This window comes from Heptranchias perlo, chromosome 26 (genome assembly GCF_035084215.1).
Source record: "Heptranchias perlo isolate sHepPer1 chromosome 26, sHepPer1.hap1, whole genome shotgun sequence".
In the NCBI taxonomy this organism is placed as follows: Eukaryota; Metazoa; Chordata; class Chondrichthyes; order Hexanchiformes; family Hexanchidae; genus Heptranchias; species Heptranchias perlo.
Window position 1 is genome coordinate 42373618 of NC_090350.1, and position 16047 is coordinate 42389664.

General features: G+C 48.4%; 1 protein-coding gene across 1 annotated transcript; it reads left to right on the plus strand.

Annotated features, from left to right (window-relative positions):
• The first annotated feature begins 1124 nt into the window (after nucleotides 1-1124).
• On the plus strand, nucleotides 1125-14462 carry LOC137342775 (uncharacterized). The gene is made up of 3 exons (XM_068006953.1): nucleotides 1125-1182; nucleotides 4589-5176; nucleotides 14347-14462. The coding sequence occupies exons 1-3, from the start codon at nucleotides 1125-1127 to the stop codon at nucleotides 14460-14462; spliced, it is 762 nt and encodes a 253-aa protein (XP_067863054.1).
• The last annotated feature ends 1585 nt before the right edge of the window (nucleotides 14463-16047 follow it).

Here is a 16047-nt window from a genome sequence, read left to right on the forward strand (position 1 = left end):
CTAATTTTTAGACTGTGCCCCCTACTCCTAGACTCCCCAACCAGCGGAAATAGTTTCTCTCTATCCACCCTATCTGTTCCCCTTAATATCTTATAAACTTCGATCAGATCACCCCTTAACCTTTGAAACTCTAGAGAATACAACCCCAATTTGTGTAATCTCTCCTCATAACTTAACCCTTGAAGTCCTTAAGCTCCCAAATTAAGCTTCCCACTGTTCTGCTCCGAACAGGTCAGTGGAGGTCTGGGATCGTCCCAGCAATCACAGAAGTTATAAATAAACAGAAATGAAAAGCTGTGTTGATCGAAACTCCTTGTAACTATATCATTTAAAGTTTAAATGGGGTAGAGGGGCAAAGGGATCTAGGGGTACAGATTCACAAATTATTAAAAGTAGCGACGCAGGTTAACAAAGCCATAAAAAGTGCAATCAAAGCACTGGGGTTCATTTCTAGAGGGATAGAATTGAAAAGCAGAGAAGTTATGTTAAACTTATATAGAACCTTGGTTAGCCCACACTTGGAGTACCGTGCTCAGTTCTGGTCTCTATATTATAAAAAGGATATAGAGGCACTGGAGAAGGTGCAAACATGATTTACAAGAATGATACCAGAACTGAGAGGTTATACCTATCAGGAAAGATTGAACAGACTGGGGCTCTTTTCTCTAGAAAAGAAAAGACTGAGAGGGTTAGGGTTAGGGTTAGACTGATCGAGGTCTTTAAAATTATGAAGGGGTTCGATAAGGTAGACATAGAGAAGATGTTTCCACTGTGGGGGAGTCTAAAAATGGAGGCCATAAATATAAGATAGTCACTAATAAATCTAATGAGGAATTCAGAAGAAACTGCTTTACCCAGAGAGTGGTTTGAATGTGGAACTCTCTACCACAAGGAGTGGTTGAGGCGAATAACATAGATGCATTTAAGGGGAAGGTAGATAAACACATGAGGGAGAAAGGAATAGAAGGATATACAGATAGGGTTAGAGGAAGTAGAGTGGGAAGAGGCTCGTGTGGAGCATAAACACCGGCATGGACCTGTTGGGCCGATTGGCCTGTTTCTATGCTGTAAAATTCTATATAATTCTATGAAAGTCTCAACACCATTGCTCGCAATTATACACAATGGGAACGAATGGGATGGAGTTTGGTCCATTGGAAACCAATATGATGATGTCCCAAAGTAAATGCGTCACCTTGTATGACACTACCCTTCATGTGTAAAACTTCCTCATGGTGAGGGGTGGACGACACTACTCTTACTGATGATTTACTCAACGCTGTGAGCTGGGCAACCGTTAAGCAATTGGACACCCCACTATCCCAGACACACCACATCAGAATTTACCTTAGCAGTGGCTTGGTTGGTCCAAAGAGGTTTCAAGCAGCACTTTAAAGCCTTGGATCTCCTTAACTCGAATGTAAGCTCTTCACATTTAGTAAGTGTGGTGTGTCTCTACAGAAAGAGACTGCACTCTGCATCAAGCAAACAGAAACCTTACCTGTGTAGATTTCTCAGTAGATTGGCTTGAAGTCATTTTAAGACGCCAGACTGACCATAAAAACATGGAGACGACCCGTTATTGGGAAGGGTGTAGACCCCTGCTGGAGGGACTGTAGATTGGTGGAGAAACTTTGCTTAACCAGCAGCATCTACCGCGCCCAAGCACTGTGTCTGAATTGGTCAGGATGCTCGGCTGTAGCAGTATCAGACAACCTGGCTCCAATAGCCAATGATGGTCAGTGAGGTTAGAAGGATTTGTTTCATCATTGTGGCTTTCATCTTCTGCTCCAAGGATACGTTGTTCTTCTTAGACCAATGTCCAACCAACCAACCTTGGAGGTCATAATAGGCCACAGCTGTCTACAGATTGGGAAGGTTTTGAGTTTGATCCCTGCTAAAATTGACTTTAACACCCTTGGGTTAGACTGGGGAAAGTTCAGCCAAGGCTCCTGATCTTGATCACAATCTCGTGACCCCAGCTAGAAAGTGTTAGGTAGGTGAGGGTGGCCTTGTGCTCGACTGTGATGCTGTCCACAGTTGAGTAGCCTGATACAGTCTAGGACTGTTGGTGAGGTAATAGAGAGAGGCAAGAGTTATCAGGAAAGGCTGGGAGAAATTTCGAAGAAAAAAAATGGAAGATGAATTTAAAACAAGCCCTTGTACTCACTCCATTATCTATTAAGTCTCCATCTTCAGTCTGTCAATTCCACTCTATAGAGGGATGACTTAATTTCCTTTTCAGCCAACTTGTCTGCTTGCTTCTTTGCTTGTCACCTCACCATCAAGTGTACAGCTCTCCATACGGAGTTATTAATAACTTGATGCTTCTCACCTAGTTTTTGTTTGCCTACTGATGTCACCTTGCTTTTTGGCTGCAAATGCAACTCTGTTCTCAAAGAGTTTAAGAAGAAAGAACTTGCATTTAGGAAACACCAGATCGCATCCTTAGGGCATCCCAAAGTGTTTCATGCCCAATGAATTACTTTTGAAGTGCAGTTACCGTTGTTCTGTAGGTAAATAAAGCAGCCAATTTGCATACAGCAAAATCCCACAAACAGCAAATGAGATTGATAACCAGTTATTGACTTCAATGGGACGTAAAATCTTGCAGGGTGTAAAAAGGGACCTCCCACCTTGAAACCCTCTGAATGGCTCAGGTTAAAATCGGGGCTTGTGGTTCTGCAAGGTGAAGTTTGTAACCTGCTTTCAAGCATAATAAATCTAGTTCCTATTCATTTGATGGTTGCTCATCAGAAACCCTGACAACATAACCTAAGAGGAGGAGTGCAAGCACAGACACATTTGCTTTGCCACCCACAACAGAGATGCTATCAGCAACAAAGTAAATAGGGTTTAAGTGTCACACTCTTAAAAGCACTGGTGCAGAAGGAGCAGCCCAGCTCTCTCTGCTCCCTGCCTCCGATTTTATAGAGCTGGTGGTTAGTAACAGGTTTCTCAAAAACCTTTGGTTGTTGCCGTTGAAGAGACTCTTCATTCCCAGCATCGGGGCTGCATTTAAACTGGGGCAACAATGATTATTGTCAAGCTCTCTTTGGGTTACGTGCTTTGCCGTGTGGTGGCACTGTTTTGGCACCTGGTGTGCATCAGGTGTTGAAGTGGGTACCATTGTAACTGGATTAGTTAAATCTCTCTAGCCTGATCTTGCAGAGATGAACCTGTGCAAGCCGTTGTGGGTGGGTGGCGGGGTCAGGGCTCGCTTGGCTGAATTATTTTTAAGGCGAGCCCTCCCTCCCCATCCCTATTTTAGCAGGTTCCCTGTGCAGAAAAGACTTTAGTTTACAAAAATCTATCGCTCTCAGCCTTGAATATACCCAATGACTGAGTATCCACAGCCCTCTGGGGTAGAGAATTCCAAAGATTCACCACCCTCTGACTGGTGAACAGTTACAATCTACAACAAAAATAATTAAAGGGGAGGTTAGGAGAATGTATTTTACGCAGAAGGTGTAAGGATGCCCTAAAATGGCGGAAGCAGAATCCATAATCGCTTTTTAGATAAATAGAAACATTTCAAAGGGGAACCAGGAAAGAGCAGGGGAAGGGACTAAGTGGATAAACTCTTTCAGAGAGAGCCAGCACAGGGGTGATGGGCTGAGTGGCAGTCTCTTATACGACAAAATATTCAAGATGAGGAAAAAAATTGGAGGGGAAAATTAATTAGACCGAATAACACTGGGAGTGAGGCAAGTGACACAGATTTGTAGCTATGTTCTAAACTACAATGGGACACTAAGAACCATGATGGAGGGGCTGATATTTTTCTGTATAAAATAGCCAACTGCTTTCTCAATGGTGTTTCTGAGTTGTGGTAGTTGGTTATAGATATCGAGCACTTCCTGCTGCATGCTTAACTTTCATTAGCTGACAGCTTTGTGGCTGTCAAAATAAATTCAACTTCAAATAGCTTTAGCACATTGCCCATGGCAGTGGGTTAGAGATATTTAAAGGAAATGTGTTGAGGGCTGGGTGGCCCAGTGAAGTCAGTGGTTAGAAGATTCACTTCATGTCCTGTGGTTGCCTGGTCGGGTAAATCGACTGATCTATCAATTCTCCCCAGCAGCTCCCATGCTGATTGACACAAGCCCATGGGGCTGGATTAGAAGGGAAAGCATTTCATTCCTGCCAGGTACATCCAAATGTGCTTTTAATAGCGATGCGGGGAATTGAAAACAGAGTTGGATGCCAGGCTGGGAGAGTTGCAGTGCTAGAGCGAGGAGCTTTGTATGACTGAATGGTTGTTGTTCGTTTCTGACCTTTCTTATCTCAACGTAGATCATAGGCAACAGTGAAGGAGGCTAAAAAAGGCGTGTAAATTTGTTCTAGGTTAGTGAGGAGAGAGCTCAGTTGAATTGATTCAGTGTCAATGGGTCTCCATTTGGGAATGAAATGTACGCAAGGCAACGAAGCAACATCTCAAACACATGAACATCGCATACCCTCGTGACCTCTGCCAGTATGGAAGCACAATGAGCAGGTTTGTGCCGACAAAACAACAATCACGTCCAAATTGAGTGGGCTCCAGATTGTAAGCCCCACCCTAAGCCCTGGCTATCAGGCCCTTGAGCACGAGGCAGCAGCAGCAGCAATACAAGCAACACCACCAACACAAGCAACGCCACCAATAAAAGCAACACCACCAACACAAGCAACACCACCAACACAAGCAACACCACCAACACAAGCAACACCACCAATACAAGCAACACCACCAACACAAGCAACACCACCAACACAAGCACCGCCACCAATACAAGCAACACCACCAACACAAGCACCGCCACCAATACAAGCAACACCACCAACACAAGCAACACCACCAATACAAGCAACACCACCAATACAAGCAACACCACCAACACAAGCACCGCCACCAATACAAGCACCGCCACCAATACAAGCAACACCACCAATACAAGCAACACCACCAACACAAGCACCGCCACCAATACAAGCACCGCCACCAATACAAGCAACACCACCAATACAAGCAACACCACCAACACAAGCACCGCCACCAATACAAGCAACGCCACCAATACAAGCAACACCACCAACACCACCAACACAAGCAACACCACCAATACAAGCAACACCACCAACACAAGCAACACCAACTCCAGAAACAGCAACAGTAACAACAACAGGAACAACTGTAGAGGGAGCTTTACTCTGTATCTAACCCGTGCTGTACCTGCCCTGGGAGTGTTTGATGGGACAGTGTAGAGGGAGCTTTACTCTGTATCTAACCTGTGCTGTACCTGCCCTGGGAGTGTTTGATGGGACAATGTAGAGGGAGCTTTAATCTGTATCTAACCCATGCTGTACCTGCCCTGGGAGTGTTTGATGGGACAGTATAGAGGGAGCTTTACTCTGTATCTAACCCCCTGTACCTGCCCTGGGAGTGTTTGATGGGACAGTGTAGAGGGAGCTTTACTCTGTATCTAACCCATGCTGTATCTGCCCTGGGAGTGTTTGATGGGACAGTGTGGAGGGAGCTTTACTCTGTATCTAACCCATGCTGTATCTGCCCTGGGAGTGTTTGATGGGACAGTGTAGAGGGAGCTTTACTCTGTATCTAACCCATGCTGTATCTGCCCTGGGAGTGTTTGATGGGACAGTGTAGAGGGAGCTTTACTCTGTATCTAACCTGTGCTGTACCTGCCCTGGGAGTGTTTGATGGGACAATGTAGAGGGAGCTTTAATCTGTATCTAACCCATGCTGTACCTGCCCTGGGAGTGTTTGATGGGACAGTATAGAGGGAGCTTTACTCTGTATCTAACCCCCTGTACCTGCCCTGGGAGTGTTTGATGGGACAGTGTAGAGGGAGCTTTACTCTGTATCTAACCCATGCTGTATCTGCCCTGGGAGTGTTTGATGGGACAGTGTGGAGGGAGCTTTACTCTGTATCTAACCCATGCTGTATCTGCCCTGGGAGTGTTTGATGGGACAGTGTAGAGGGAGCTTTACTCTGTATCTAACCCATGCTGTATCTGCCCTGGGAGTGTTTGATGGGACAGTGTAGAGGGAGCTTTACTCTGTATCTAACCCATGCTGGACCTGCCCTGGGAGTGTTTGATGGGACAGTGTAGAGGGAGCTTTAATCTGTATCTAACCCGTGCTGTACCTGCCCTGGGAGTATTTGATGGGACAGTGTAGAGGGAGCTTTACTCTGTATCTAACCCGTGCTGTACCTGCCCTGGGAGTGTTTGATGGGACAGTGTAGAGGGAGCTTTACTCTGTATCTAACCCGTGCTGTACCTGCCCTGGGAGTGTTTGATGGGACAGTGTAGAGGGAGCGTTACTCTGTATCTAACCCATGCTGTACCTGCCCTGGGAGTGTTTGATGGGACAGTATAGAGGGAGCTTTACTCTGTATCTAACCCCCTGTACCTGCCCTGGGAGTGTTTGATGGGACAGTGTAGAGGGAGCTTTACTCTGTATCTAACCCATGCTGTATCTGCCCTGGGAGTGTTTGATGGGACAGTGTGGAGGGAGCTTTACTCTGTATCTAACCCATGCTGTATCTGCCCTGGGAGTGTTTGATGGGACAGTGTAGAGGGAGCTTTACTCTGTATCTAACCCGTGCTGTACCTGCCCTGGGAGTGTTTGATGGGACAGTGTAGAGGGAGCTTTACTCTGTATCTAACCCGTGCTGTACCTGCCCTGGGAGTGTTTGATGGGACAGTGTAGAGGGAGCTTTACTCTGTATCTAACCCGTGCTGTACCTGCCCTGGGGGTGTTTGAAGGGACAGCGTAGAGGGAGCTTTAATCTGTATCTAACCCGTGCTGCACCTGCCCTGGGAATGTTTGATGGGACAGTGTAGAGGGAGCTTTAATCTGTATCTAACCTATGCTGTACCTGCCCTGGGAGTGTTTGATGGGACAGTATAGAGGGAGCTTTACTCTGTATCTAACTCCCTGTACCTGCCCTAGGAGTGTTTGATGGGACAGTGTGGAGGGAGCTTTACTCTGTATCTAACCTGTGCTGTACCTGCCCTGGGAGTGTTTGATGGGACAGTGTAGAGGGATCTTTACTCTGTATCTAACCTATGCTGGACCTGCCCTGGGAGTGTTTGATGGGACAGTGTAGAGGGAGCTTTACTCTGTATCTAACCCGTGCTGTACCTGCCCTGGGAGTGTTTGATGGGACAGTGTAGAGGGAGCGTTACTCTGTATCTAACCCATGCTGTACCTGCCCTAGGAGTGTTTGAAGGGACAGTGTAGAGGGAGCTTTACTCTGTATCTAACCCTGTACCTGCCCTGGGAGTGTTTGATGGGACAGTGTAGAGGGAGCTTTACTCTGTATCTAACCCTGTACCTGCCCTGGGAGTGTTTGATGGGACAGTGTAGAGGGAACTTTACTCTGTATCTAACCCGTGCTGTACCTGCCCTGGGAGTGTTTGATGGGACAGTGTAGAGGGAGCTTTACTCTGTATCTAACCCTGTACCTGCCCTGGGAGTGTTTGATGGGACAGTGTAGAGGGAGCTTTACTCTGTATCTAACCCTGTACCTGCCCTGGGAGTGTTTGATGGGACAGTGTAGAGGGAGCTTTACTCTGTATCTAACCCGTGCTGGACCTGTCCTGGGAGTGTTTGATGGGACAGTGTCGAGGGAGCTTTACTCTGTATCTAACCCGTGCTGGACCTGCCCTGGGAGTGTTTGATGGGACAGTGTAGAGGGAGCTTTACTCTGTATCTAACCCGTGCTGTACCTGCCCTGGGAGTGTTTGATGGGACAGTGTAGAGGGAGCTTTACTCTGTATCTAACCCGTGCTGGACCTGTCCTGGGAGTGTTTGATGGGACAGTGTAGAGGGAGCTTTACTCTGTATCTAACCCGTGCTGGACCTGTCCTGGGAGTGTTTGATGGGACAGTTTAGAGGGAGCTTTACACTGTATCTAACCCGTGCTGGACCTGTCCTGGGAGTGTATCAACCACTCCTACCATTTACAGCCATCGTGTGTACCAGGAGACTCTTCCCCCTCCATCACGGTTTGAGTAAAATCAATATTTTGAACCATGCTCACTGTTGTTCATGGAACACAAGTATAAGATCCACCCAAAGGGTTAATCCACCCTGACTCTCCTGGCTTTTGTTTCAGAACTCACTTTTTCTGACTGTCTCATGCAGTGGGAGCACAGAGATCGTCGACTTGCTGATGCTGGTTGAATGTTGCAGATATTCACCAGGAGCTAGATCCAGGAGTAGAATCAGCAATTCAATCTATTTTTGACTTTCAATCCACGTCATGGCATTGGTATCAGCAGCATCATCCAGTTCCTGTTTACTGATTGACCGGGGGTGGGAGGGGGAAGAGAAACAGGGAAGCAATTGTGTAACACACAAGAGGCACTTACTGAATGCACAGGTCTACAACGGAAAGCCAAGTTAGTGAGAGGTTTCTGGTGAATGTACACCACCATCTACACATTGTAAAACTAGACCAGGCCTGGGAGACAGGGCAGCACAGAGACTGGGATAGAGACAGGGCAGCACAGAGACCGGGATAGGAACAGGGCAGCACAGAGACTGGGATAGGAACAGGGCAGCACAGAGACTGGGATAGGAACAGGGCAGCACAGAGACTGGGATAGGAACAGGGCAGCACAGAGACTGGGATAGAGACAGGGCAGCACAGAGACTGGGATAGGAACAGGGCAGCACAGAGACTGGGATAGAGACAGGGCAGCACAGAGACTGGGATAGGAACAGGGCAGCACAGAGACTGGGATAGGAACAGGGCAGCACAGAGACTGGGATAGGAACAGGGCAGCACAGAGACTGGGATAGAGACAGGGCAGCACAGAGACTGGGATAGAGACAGGGCAGCACAGAGACTGGGATAGGAACAGGGCAGCACAGAGACTGGGATAGAGACAGGGCAGCACAGAGACTGGGATAGGAACAGGGCAGCACAGAGACTGGGATAGAGACAGGGCAGCACAGAGACTGGGATAGGAACAGGGCAGCACAGAGACTGGGATAGAGACAGGGCAGCACAGAGACTGGGATAGAGACAGGGCAGCACAGAGACTGGGATAGAGACAGGGCAGCACAGAGACTGGGATAGAGACAGGGCAGCACAGAGACTGGGATAGAGACAGGGCAGCACAGAGACCGGGATAGAGACAGGGCAGCATGGAGACCGGGATAGAGACAGGGCAACATGGAGACTGGGATAGAGACAGGGCAGCACAGAGGCTGGGATAGGAACAGGGCAGCACAGAGACTGGGATAGAGACAGGGCAGCACAGAGACTGGGATAGAGACAGGGCAGCACAGAGACTGGGATAGAGACAGGGCAGCACAGAGACCGGGATAGAGACAGGGCAGCATGGAGACCGGGATAGAGACAGGGCAACATGGAGACTGGGATAGAGAAAGGGCAGCACAGAGGCTGGGATAGGAACAGGGCAGCACAGAGACTGGGATAGAGACAGGGCAGCACAGAGACTGGGATAGAGACAGGGCAGCACAGAGACTGGGATAGAGACAGGGCAGCATGGAGACTGGGATAGAGACAGGGCAGCACGGAGACTGGGATAGAGACAGGGCAGCACAGAGACTGGGATAGAGACAGGGCAGCACAGAGACCGGGATAGAGACAGGGCAGCACAGAGACCGGGATAGAGACAGGGCAGCATGGAGACCGGGATAGAGACAGGGCAACATGGAGACTGGGATAGAGAAAGGGCAGCACAGAGGCTGGGATAGGAACAGGGCAGCACAGAGACTGGGATAGAGACAGGGCAGCACAGAGACTGGGATAGAGACAGGGCAGCACAGAGACTGGGATAGAGACAGGGCAGCATGGAGACTGGGATAGAGACAGGGCAGCACAGAGACTGGGATAGAGACAGGGCAGCACAGAGACTGGGATAGAGACAGGGCAGCACAGAGACCGGGATAGAGACAGGGCAGCATGGAGACTGGGATAGAGACAGGGCAGCACAGAGACTGGGATAGAGACAGGGCAGCACAGAGGCTGGGATAGAGACAGGGCAGCACAGAGACTGGGATAGAGACAGGGCAGCACAGAGGCTGGGATAGAGACAGGGCAGCACAGAGACTGGGATAGAGACAGGGCAGCATGGAGACTGGGATAGAGACAGGGCAGCACAGAGACTGGGATAGAGACAGGGCAGCACAGAGACTGGGATAGAGACAGGGCAGCATGGAGACTGGGATAGAGACAGGGCGACTGTGCGATCGACAATTCTGTCAAGCAAAGCTCCCTTACCTAAAATTAAACAGAAATTACAACATGGAAACAAGCCGTTCAGCACATCCGGTCCGTGTCCTAATCCCATGCCCCACACTGTTCCCATATCCTTTTATCCCCATTTCCTTTGACCCCCTGTCAAATCTGTTCTTAAAGGTTAACGTGTTCTCTGCTTCAATCACTGTGAATTCCACAGCCTCACAATCCCGTGTAAAAATGTTTCTCCGAGTATTTGTCCTGAATCTCATACATTTGATTTTTTAACCAAATCCCCCTCATTTCAGACCCCTCAATAACCACAAAGAGCCTGGGGTTGATTTTGCCTTGTCGGGTGCCGGGGGGAGGGGGGTGGGTCAGAGTGAGACTGACTCCTGCCTGATGGGAGAGGTGGGCGGGTTGGGTGATTTGAATTCCTTCGATGGGCTGCTGGCGCATTGGGAGCAGCTCACCAATCAGGGGAGGGGGCAGCTTCTCCACAGAGTCCAACCGCCCAGGTATGTTGGGGGGGGGTTGGGGGCCTAGCTGATATGAACATACAAAATTGGCAGGCAGGAAAAGACCAGCTGTTCCATCAAGCCTTCCCCACACATAATGGCCGGAGCATCATAACCAGACGCTAACCCCTCCCCACTGCACATCATCCCCTCTCCCCCCACCCTCAACCATGTAATCTCCTGGGAGAGGCAAATAAAAGAGAAGAAAACCCAGGACCCAGGTCCAATAAGGGGAAAAAAACTCTAGAATATTCCTCTCTGACACCCTCAGGCAATCGAAAACCAGTCCAGGAGATCGCACGGAAAATGGAAAATCACATGGATCACAGAAGGTCGCGCATTAAGAGGAGGGGTGTAGATTTCTGTGGGGCCAGGCGGAATATTAATCCTCTTCCTGACCCCACGAAAATCATAAAAAACATTTTTCTTACTTGTTCTTATTTGAGCAGCCTGCAAGTGGTGTCTTTAGGAGCGGTTGGTTAGGTCGCTCAATGCCAAGTGCCAAAGGGCTACACTTGCTTGGCATAGATTCTACCCATTGGTAGGTCAAAGTGCCATCAGGGTCCTACAATGTTGACATCGTAGGACCCCCAACCTGCCTGGGTTGGGACGCCCATGTCAAAGCCCCCATTAAAATGGCGACAACCAAGCCTTCGGCGAGGACTCCCATGCCACCATTTTCATTGCGCTACTTTTGTGCTTCCCTACTCCCCCCTGGCTGGGGGAGTGGGGGATGGAGGAGTGGGGGGTGGAGGAGTGGGGGGTGGAGGAGTGGGGGATGGGGGAGTGGGGGATGGGGGAGTGGGGGGTGGAGGAGTGGGGGGTGGAGGAGTGGGGGATGGGGGAGTGGGGGATGGGGGAGTGGGGGATGGGGGAGTGGGGGATGGGGGAGTGGGGGATGGAGGAGTGGGGGGTGGAGGAGTGGGGGATGGAGGAGTGGGGGGTGGAGGAGTGGGGGGTGGAGGAGTGGGGGATGGGGGAGTGGGGGATGGAGGAGTGGGGGGTGGAGGAGTGGGGGATGGGGGAGTGGGGGATGGAGGAGTGGGGGATGGAGGAGTGGGGGATGGAGGAGTGGGGGGTGGAGGAGTGGGGGATGGAGGAGTGGGGGATGGTGGAGTGGGGGGTGGAGGAGTGGGGGGTGGAGGAGTGGGGGGTGGAGGAGTGGGGGATGGAGGAGTGGGGGATGGAGGAGTGGGGGGTGGAGGAGTGGGGGGTGGAGGAGTGGGGGGTGGAGGAGTGGAGGGTGGAGGAGTGGGGGATGGAGGAGTGGGGGATGGAGGAGTGGGGGATGGAGGAGTGGGGGATGGAGGAGTGGGGGATGGAGGAGTGGGGGGTGGGGGAGTGGGGGATGGGGGAGTGGGGGATGGGGGAGTGGGGGATGGGGGAGTGGGGGATGGAGGAGTGGGGGGTGGAGGAGTGGGGGATGGAGGAGTGGGGGATGGAGGAGTGGGGGATGGGGGAGTGGGGGGGTGGAGGAGTGGGGGATGGAGGAGTGGGGGATGGAGGAGTGGGGGATGGAGGAGTGGGGGATGGAGGAGTGGGGGATGGAGGAGTGGGGGATGGAGGAGTGGGGGGTGGAGGAGTGGGGGATGGAGGAGTGGGGGATGGAGGAGTGGGGGATGGAGGAGTGGGGGATGGAGGAGTGGGGAGTGGGGGATGGGAGAGTGGGGGATGGGAGAGTGGTGGGTGAGAATCTCAGATTCTACCTACTCTCTCCCATCCTTATGTAATTTAAAAAACCTCCATCAAATTATCCGGAATCTCCTCTGTTCTAATGAAAACAGTCCCAATTTTGAGAGACCTTCTTTGTATTTGTATTTGGATTCCCTCTCACTGGGCAATGTCCTAGTAAATCTGTGTTGTAGCCTCTCCGAAGCGTCAATATGCTTTCTATAGTGTGAAGCCCAGTACTGAACACAATGCTCTAACTGTGGTCTTACTCGGGTTTTATATGGATTCACTATTACATCTCCACTTTTACATTCTGTACCTCTCACCAAACCTCCCTTGTTGTGTCAGCCATGCCTCAGTGGGTAGCACTCTCGTCTGAGTCAGAAAGTCGTGGGTTCAAGTCCCACTCCAGAGACTTGAGCCCATAATCCAGGCTCACGCTCCCGGTGCTGTACTGATGGAGTGCTGCATTGTCGGAGGTTCTGTCTTTAGGATAAGACGTTAAACTGAGGTCCCGTCTGCCCTCTCAGGCGGATGTAAAAGAGCAGGGGAGATCCCCCTCATGTCCCAACCAATATTTATCCCTCAATCAACCCTAAAAAGTGGTAACTTCGACAAGGTGCCATTTGGTGTACATGGAATCAGGAACCCCAGTGAGAGTCTGCGCCCTCGAGAGAGGGGCAGGGGGAGAAAAAATAGAGACAAAAATACCCAATCACTTCACTTCACAGAGATATAGAAATTAACAAGTTTAATTTAAGTCACAGCTACATATGAATCTTCAGAGAAATTAAACATAAATAAAGTGTAAACCGCGTGTAAACATAAGACAGACCGTTCGCAAAAAGTCTTTCTATACAAAACACTTCCATTGATACACAAAATATATAAAGTTGTCAAAAAATAAACAAATACCCAGTAACTTTGGTGCAAATATGTATGTCAGTAAGTTTGTCCCTGTAAAATTTTCGACCTGCTGTTTGACTCAAGTCAAAGAATGTTGAGCATCTCCGTTGGGAACAGCCTGATTTCCATCCGTTCACCCAAACAGTTACCCAACAACATTTGTTTTTCATGAGAGGGAGGAGACAGAGGTGCAGTGACTCAGTGCAAACACCCTCAGTGTCAGTGGGCACCACTTGCTTTTTTTTTTGATCGACAGGCTCAGGTTTGTCCTAGCTGTCCGAGCTCCCGTTGACGTTGCCTCTTTTTGTGGGTGACCTTTGGTGTCTCGCATTCTAGAGTGAAAACAGCACTAAGGTTTCTCACGTCGCAATGTCTGTTGTTTCCTTATAACTATCAGTAATGTTTGTAGGGGACATGGGTAACTGAATAGATGTTACCACTGGTGCTGTTGTCGTCGAACACTTAATGCACCTGATTAGGATTGTCTCTGCACTATTTAATCCTAACCCAAATATCAATTAAATGTAATTTCTACCCTTCCATGTGTGACACCAACACAAGCTTCTGAGGGAGAAGGAACATTATATTGGCTTGTTTCTTCCAAGCAAGAGGCCTTTTCACTTATTTGGGACTTCAGGGTTATGAAGATCTGACTAGTTTGTGGAATAACAGGGTACACCATTGATTCCCCACTGTGGATTCTCTGCATTCCAATCCTACTCTTTGCAGATACCCAACCATGTGGACATGTTGCCTTTCTGCCCTGGTCATGATCCTAACACATGGTTCTCTAGTTCCCTGCCTAACATGGTTACTTTGTGTCACTCACTCTCTAATCCAACGACTCTTACTGTGGTCGGACTTTCAAGAGGGAATTAAGACATTGCTGTTTTATTTTGTAAATTTGATTTGTGGTACCCGTAATATTAACCTGCAACAGATGCTGTACCCGGAGAGAAAGCAGTCACAGGAAATGCGGTTCAGAATTGTCACGGTATTGTTATCCAATCATTCTGTGCTCTCCTAAGCTCCTGTCCTCTTGGGTCATGCAGGACCTGTGACCCAAGGGTGTGGACTTGGTCCCAGGCATCTATCCAAAATTGCTCTGGACAGCTACCAAGAGACAATGGAGGAGCTGGCTTAGGCCATCTCACATCTGGTGGGATCATGCTGCTCTTCTTATTGGTGTCGCTGTTTCGTCTTTGCAAATGCCATTTTTTGAAAATAATATCTAACACTGCTAATGTGGATTGGCATCGAACTCTACGAATTTCTTGACCTGAGTTGGTTCTGTGATAAAATTGGAGAAATAAAGATTTCTAGAGGTAGATTCTGAACTGACTGATTACCCGGCCAGGTTATTTTTTTATTTTAAAGCTGAGTCAGATTAGCTACTGGTTCAACCAAACAGAAGATTAGAAAGAAATACACATTGTTTAGAAACTGAACAATGCTTTAGATCTCTAGATATGTGTAATGGGGCCTTGAAACATAAACATGTGTCTACATCCTGGGGCTGTACAGAAAAAGCTGGAGACAGTTGATGGTTGTTATTAATTGGGACCCCCCCCATTTAAAAATGAGCAAACTGCCCAGCCCTGAGAATCTGGAGATATTTGTACCAAAGCCTCTATGTTGAGATTCCACCATGATCTTGGTCAGTGAACCCATTGCTGACGGATTTGGAATCCCAACCGCAAAGGCCCAATGACCCATCGTGCATACATGTCATGCTCGTCCTAAGAATGTGTGGCAGCACATTTCACAGTGTAATGGATCGCTGGGCAAGAGTTGAGGAAGGACATGAAATATTTAAGTGAAATCACTGCACCTCAAGTGAACAAATACAGCAAAAAGAAGAAATGATTCAAGTGGGCCCAGTTCAAGAGAAGTACTCCTTTGGTTTGCTCTCAATTTGCTATGGAAACCACCCATAGAAACCTGTGAAACAATGGGCCGTTGGAAGCCATGGAAACCACCCATAGAAACAATGGAATTCATGGGAGTCATGGACATTACCCATAGCAACCACGGTAGCCATGGATACCACTTATCAAAACCTCTGAAATTAGGGAAATTGTAGAACATGTTTTAACCACAGCAGCCATGGGACCCATAGTAACCATGGAAACAATAGGTAACATGGAAAACCATTAAAGGGAGGCCAGAATTTTTTTTTCTCTCTGTCTGCATATGGGAACCATGAATTCTGCCGAATAGTCATAAATGGAAGTTGGGTTCGATTGTTCCCCTGCATTTGACCAACAGAGGTCCATGTTGGTGACACTGGTGGCTTCCATGGCAGCCTTGCACTGCGCCTGTAAATAACATCACTCAAAACCATTCAAATCCAAATCCAGTGTAAAAGACAAGGATAAGTCCACGTTCTCAAAGCAACAGATAAAAATGGTGAAATGTAATCCCCCTCTGTCCTGCTACCACGGTGGGATTTACAGCCCAGTGTGTGACTCTTTAATTTTGTTATGAAGTTTAGACTGTTTCTACATTTTATTTTTTTTTTACAAAAACTAATTTTTTTATATCAAAAGTAGCAAATATTTTTTCTTTTTTTTTCCCAAAAAGAATTTTGCCCTGAGCACTCTTCGCTAGTCACCTACTTAACAATAACTGACAACATATTCAAAAACACACGTTCTACTTAAACAATCTATAACTTGCTTAAATCACATCCTCGTCATGTCTAAGCCTTGAGGGTTCTTTTTTGGTAT